The sequence below is a fragment of the Condylura cristata genome, unplaced genomic scaffold (genome assembly GCF_000260355.1).
Source record: "Condylura cristata isolate star-nosed mole 26May11 unplaced genomic scaffold, ConCri1.0 scaffold00032, whole genome shotgun sequence".
Taxonomy (NCBI): domain Eukaryota; kingdom Metazoa; phylum Chordata; class Mammalia; order Eulipotyphla; family Talpidae; genus Condylura; species Condylura cristata.
In genome coordinates, this window is record NW_004567133.1 from 19971113 (window position 1) to 19976476 (window position 5364).

General features: G+C 69.6%; 1 protein-coding gene across 1 annotated transcript in view; it reads left to right on the top strand.

The window, feature by feature from the left end:
• Nucleotides 1-5364, top strand: part of LOC101621909 — a 40189-nt gene that overhangs the window by 22833 nt on the left and 11992 nt on the right. The window contains exons 3-4 of the mRNA XM_012731686.1: nucleotides 3447-3555; nucleotides 4767-4793. Coding sequence (XP_012587140.1) covers nucleotides 3447-3555; nucleotides 4767-4793 — 136 coding nt within the window. The remainder of the gene's footprint in view (nucleotides 1-3446; nucleotides 3556-4766; nucleotides 4794-5364) is intronic.

Genomic DNA, 5364 nt, shown 5'->3' on the forward strand with positions numbered 1-5364 from the left:
TCCCAGAATTCCTGCTAGCTCCGCCCCTGGGCCCTCGCTTCTCTCCCTGGTGCTGCTGGGAGTTGTAGTTTCCAGTCACTGGAGTACGGTGTAGGGTCCAGAAAGCTGGAGTGGGGGGTGGGGTCCACGAGACTCTGCAGCCTCCTTGAGGACGTCCTTCCCCGTAACAGGGTCACACCCAGGCCACGTGGTGACAGCCTGAGACTGGCCCCTGGGCCACTGGGGAGGCCACCTCCTGTCACTTGCCTTTGGCAGCGACCACTGTGGCCACGCCGCGGCCTCAGCCAGTCCGGCTGAGCACACTGGGGCCTTTCCCTCTGGAGCTGTTGCCATGGCCTCGCACCGTCTCGCGCACTCACCGCCTCCAGCCTCTGCAGCTCAGTCCCCGCCGGTCTGCCCTGCGCCTGGGGCTGCCCCTGCCCCGCCGCGCGGTTGGTTTCCTGTGCCCGGGTTCGCGAGGGCTCGCAAACGGAAACGCGACGCCATGCCGTGGTGCGCCCCCCTTGGGATGTCCCCTGCACCAGTCGCCCACGCTGGGGCTCCCGTCCAAGGCGCCGCCGCTCCCAGAGACCAGGCCCCGCTGACAGGGGCCGCGGCCGACAGCCCGGCGCTGGGGCCACCGGGCTGCACGACCCTTCTCAGGCCTCCTTGGGCACCTGGGCCCAGGGGTCCCGCCCGAGCGCCAGGGTTGGGCGGGTCCGCTCCTGGCCGCGGGGCCGGGCCGCTGAGAGCGGGTCTTGGGACCCTCATCCCTCTCTGTCGGTGATGTCAACTAGGCCCCTGGTGCTGCGAGCCGGCCCTCCCGGAGCTGGTGGACGCCCACTTCGTCGTCTTCTCTTTTAAAGGGGTTGGTTTTTAAAAGGACACCCGCGGGCCCTTGGGGGCACAGGGGTTCAGTCGGGTGAAGCTGCCACAGCCACCGCAGCACCCGTGGAGTTTGAGCCCCGCCAGGGAGCGACCCAGGGCGCGCGGACCCCCCTGGCACCCGCTGCCCCTCAGCGGTGTGCTTCAGTGGATCCGCCCGTTCTGCTCCGCACTCTGCCTCTGGGGAGTCCTCTCACCCCCATCCCACCCCTCTGGCCTGCACCCCGATTCTGGTATGCATCAATAAATCAATCTAAAAAAAATCTGAGTCTCGAAACCCTCTGGACTGAACCCGCCTCCCTGGAGGAGTGTGGGCCAGGCGCACCCACTGCTGCCCTCGGGGAGCACAGCACCCCTCCCTGGGGTCTCCCCCCATCACCCTGTTTCTGTCACTGGCTTGATTTTAAGAAAGAGCCGCCCTAGACGTCAATCAGAAAAGCTGGTTTGAGAGCAAGAAACAAGGTGAGGGCTGAGGAAGCGGCACCGAGCGTCACGGCACAGGGCGGCTGGGCGCGGGGGCTGCGGGCCTGGACGCACCTGCACTGGCCGCTGTGCAGCAAGCTGGCCAGGGCTGGGTCCCTTCACTGGCCTCCCCACGGCCAGCCCTCGCTCTCGTAACTGAGCAGCGCGGGGAGACGTGGGCTGGGGTGCCCGAACTAAGGGAGTCTGGGACCCTTGGCTGTCCCGGCCAAGCCAGCCCACGGAAGCCCCAGCCCGGAGTCGGGGGGGCAACGGCAGGAGCACAAGGGGGGTCGGGAAGCCAAGGACGGGACACGGCAGCCGGCTGGGGTCACTGTCCCGACTCCAAGGGACGCCCCCTCCCGTCGCTGGGCTGCTGGGGCGGTGGGGGCCCTGGGGGGCCCTCGGGGCCCCCACCCTTCCGGCCGGCGGTGGCAGTGGCGGGCAGCGAGCCACCGCCACGGTCAGGGCGCCCACCAGCAGAGCTCACCTGGCGGGAGCCACCCCTGGGGGATGCTCTGGATCCTCAGAGGCCCCATGGCGGGGGGAGCCGAGGCAGAGCTCTGCCATGCAGGCCCGGGGTGTCTGCCGCGGTGTTGGGGCCCGGCCCCACCAGGACCCCACTGGGCGGGGAGACTCCCGGCCCTGACGTCAGCCCCGGGCCCCAGGTAACTTCCTCCCAGAGCCGCTTCCGCCCGCCACCAGGTATGGGCCCGCGGGCCGCGCCCAGGGCAGGGGCTGGGGGTCACCTGCAGCCTTCCCAGGGCAGCTCCGGGAAGCCCCCCACCTGGACCCCAGCTGGGCCCGGTGTCCAGCGAGCCGCTGGGGGACCCTGGGACCCGCGCCCTTGGGGGCTGCTGTCCATGACTGTCTCCTGGAGCTGGCCCCTGAGGCCCGCTGGGGTTCTCCGGGCCCCCCACTGACATCCCAATTCCTTCCCGATTGTTCCACAAGCTCCTGACCCTGGCCCTGGAGGCCGCTGAGTCAGTGTGCCGCGGCCTGGGTCAGTTGGGGAGCAGGAGCCTGGCCCCCAGCCCCCGAAGGGCACTTCTGTCAGAGCCCCCGAGGTGTGTTAGGGGGGTTGGGACTGCAGGTTCAGGGGTTCAGGGCCAGGGCATGGAGGAGCCCTGGTTCTGGGGCGCCTCCTTCCTGCTGGAAGGGGCAGGGCAGGCCGGGCGGACTGGTCCAGCCACATAGCAGGGCTCACACTCACCGTGGGCATAAAACCCCACTTGATGGAGCCTGCACCTGGCGCTGCTGCTCGGAGCTCCTGCCTCGGCCGGCGCCAGCCCCAGCTCCCGAGACCATGAGGTGGCCGCAGGCCCCGGCCCTGCTCCTGCTCCTGCTGAGCGCTGGTGAGTCCAGGCGCGCAGGGACTCGGCCTCCAGCACCGCCCAGCCCCCAGGAGTCCTCCCCTCCCTGCCTCCAGCGGCCTCCTGAGCTGGAGGAAGATTCCAGACTCCCCGCCTGGGGAAGTGAAGGGGGAGGCCGGATGGACAGGTGGGCCAGGCCCAGGATGAGCCCAGGCAGTAGTGGCCAGGGCTGGACCCTTCCCCCGCCGCCCCGCACGGTGCACACCCCTGGCCCCAGCACCTCAGCCTGAGCCCAGGCGCCCTGGAAAGTGACGGGTGGGGGTGGGCAGTGGGGTGAGGGGCCAGGGCCGCTGGCTCCTGCTCGCTGGGGGGGGGGAGGGAGGAGCAGGTGGCCACCCTCCCAATCCTGGGTCGGGGCCTCCCTGCGGCATTCCAGGGCCAGCCCGGCCTGCCAGCTCACCTCTCTGTCCTGGGCTCACCTCCCAGGGCCAGCCAGGTCACCCCAGGCCACCCCCAGACAGGGCTCCAGGGAGGAGGGCTCCGGGGATGCTTCCGCTGGGCCCCTGGCCTCCTGGAGCCAGCAGGAAAGGCTTCTTGGAGGGAGCCCACCTCCGCGGTGCGATGCTGCGTTGCCCCGGGGCTGCGTGACCCGGGTCAGTGCCTAGGTGGAGCTCAGACGCCCCACTGCCAGCTCCTCCCTCTGCACCCCAGCTGCTGAGTCCGAAGCAGCTGCAGGAGGGGGGGGGTTTTGGGGGGGACCCGGAAGGAACCCTGAGCCTCCCCTAGCCCCCACGGGTGCCCGCCTGACAGAGCCAGGCCTCTACGACCCCTCCTGGTCAGCCCTGCTCCAGAGCCGCTCTCAGGGCCCCCTCTGCACAAACTCTGGGTCCTTCCTGGAGCTGCTGGGCCTGTCCGCGAGGTGACATTCTACCTCGGGGGTGACGGGCAGAGCTCCAAGGTCAGAGCACTCAGGAGAGGAAGTGAGCACAGACATGGCGGGCTGCCTGGAGGAGGAAGCCTTTCCATGACCATGAAGACAGAATTTGGACTTGTCAGGATAAGGGAAGGACTTCCGGCAGGGCCTTGTGGGCAGGCCCTGGAGACCAGGCTGGGGGTACCACCGGTCAGCCGCCCCAGGAAGCTCAGGCAGGAGGCAGAGGCCTGCAAGGCTTGGGGTCCGGCTGTGCCCACTTGGTCCCGGGGTCAACAAGTCGGGTCGCCTGCTTGGATGGGAGGGGAATGGCTTTGGAAGAACTGGCACGAGGTTCTGGGACATTCCCGGAAGCCTGGAAGGTGATGAAGGCACCTTGGGGTGGACAGCCAGGAGCTTGGGCCGGCAGACCCTTGGGTCAGACTGGGCTCAGGGACAGGCCAGCCGGGCCCCCCACCATGAGCAGGCGTGTCCCCGGGCTGGTGGCGGCCCCAGGTACGGGCCTCGCAAAGCCACCCCACACTTCCTGCCCGAGGCTATGCCCCCCCCTGGCCTCCACCCTGGTCCCCCACCCCCCACTGCCAGCCCCAGACCCCCAAGCCACTAGGCTGTGCACCCAGAATGCAAGTCTGGGAGAGAAAAGGCCCCAGGGATTTGTGGCTCGGCCTCCCACTCCCTGCCCCCACTGGCCCTCCCTCCTGGCCTGAACATGAGGTCTGGGGAGCCCGGATGGAGCCATCTGAGGGGAGAGGTGTCCCCCAGACAGCCCTACCCCACTGAGGCAGGCACACTGGGGGGCTCCCCCCACGGGAGGCACCCCCAGCGGCTGTTGGCTAGCTGGGGTTTCCGGGCTACGGCAGCTCTTTGTCGAGGTATGGGGGTGCACATGGGAGGTGGGACCCAGAAGTCCTGGCTCCGCCACAGGCGCCCCTTGAGCCTGAGTCTTGGAAGCTGATCCTGTCAGCCTGCCTCCGGCTCCAGCCTCGGCCTTTCTCCCCAGCAGTGCAGACCCAGGCCCCGCCAGAGGAGGGGAGCCCCGTGGGGGAGAGCCTCCTGAGGTCCCCACCAGACCCTGCCACAGCCCGGGACACGGGGCACTGGCCTGCCCCTGCCCCGCCCCGACCTGCCAGTCTGCAGAGTGGAGGCGGCACTGGCTGGGCGGGTGGCAAGCAGGTGACCCCCCCCTTTCCTCCCTGCAGGACCCCAGGGGCCCGAGGCACTGACAGGTAAGGCCAGGGGAAGGACAGCAGCAGCTCATGCCAGGGGTACACAACCCCCCCCCCACCACTCCACACACGACAGAGGAAACCAAGTGGGATGGTCAAAGTAGGGAGAGTGGACCAAGGCCGGCCACGAGGCCCCAAGCACGTGCGGAGAATCTGGGGTGCGGCTCTGAGTCATCCTGTCCAGCGCAGACACCTCAGGGTCAGCTCCCACGGTGCGACCCCAGCACTCACGCCTGGCAGCCCCACGAGCCTCGCGGACTGTCCTCTCCATCCCCAGGCCCACGGGCCTGAGTCCCACTTACGGGGAGGGGGCGCCCCACCTGGGGGTCCCCTGTGCAGGGGCTCCTCGGGGCCCCGAGCTCAGGGCCAGGGGCGCAGGACCTGAGCAGCGGGAGGGCTGGGGGGCAGCAAGGCCCCACCGAGCAGCGCCTGGCCCGTCCCCACAGTTTGCGGGCGCCCCAGGATGCGGAGCCGGATGGTGGGCGGGCAGGACGCCCGGGAGGGCGAGTGGCCGTGGCAGGTCAGCATTCAGCGCAACGGGAGCCACTTCTGCGGGGGCAGCCTCGTCGCC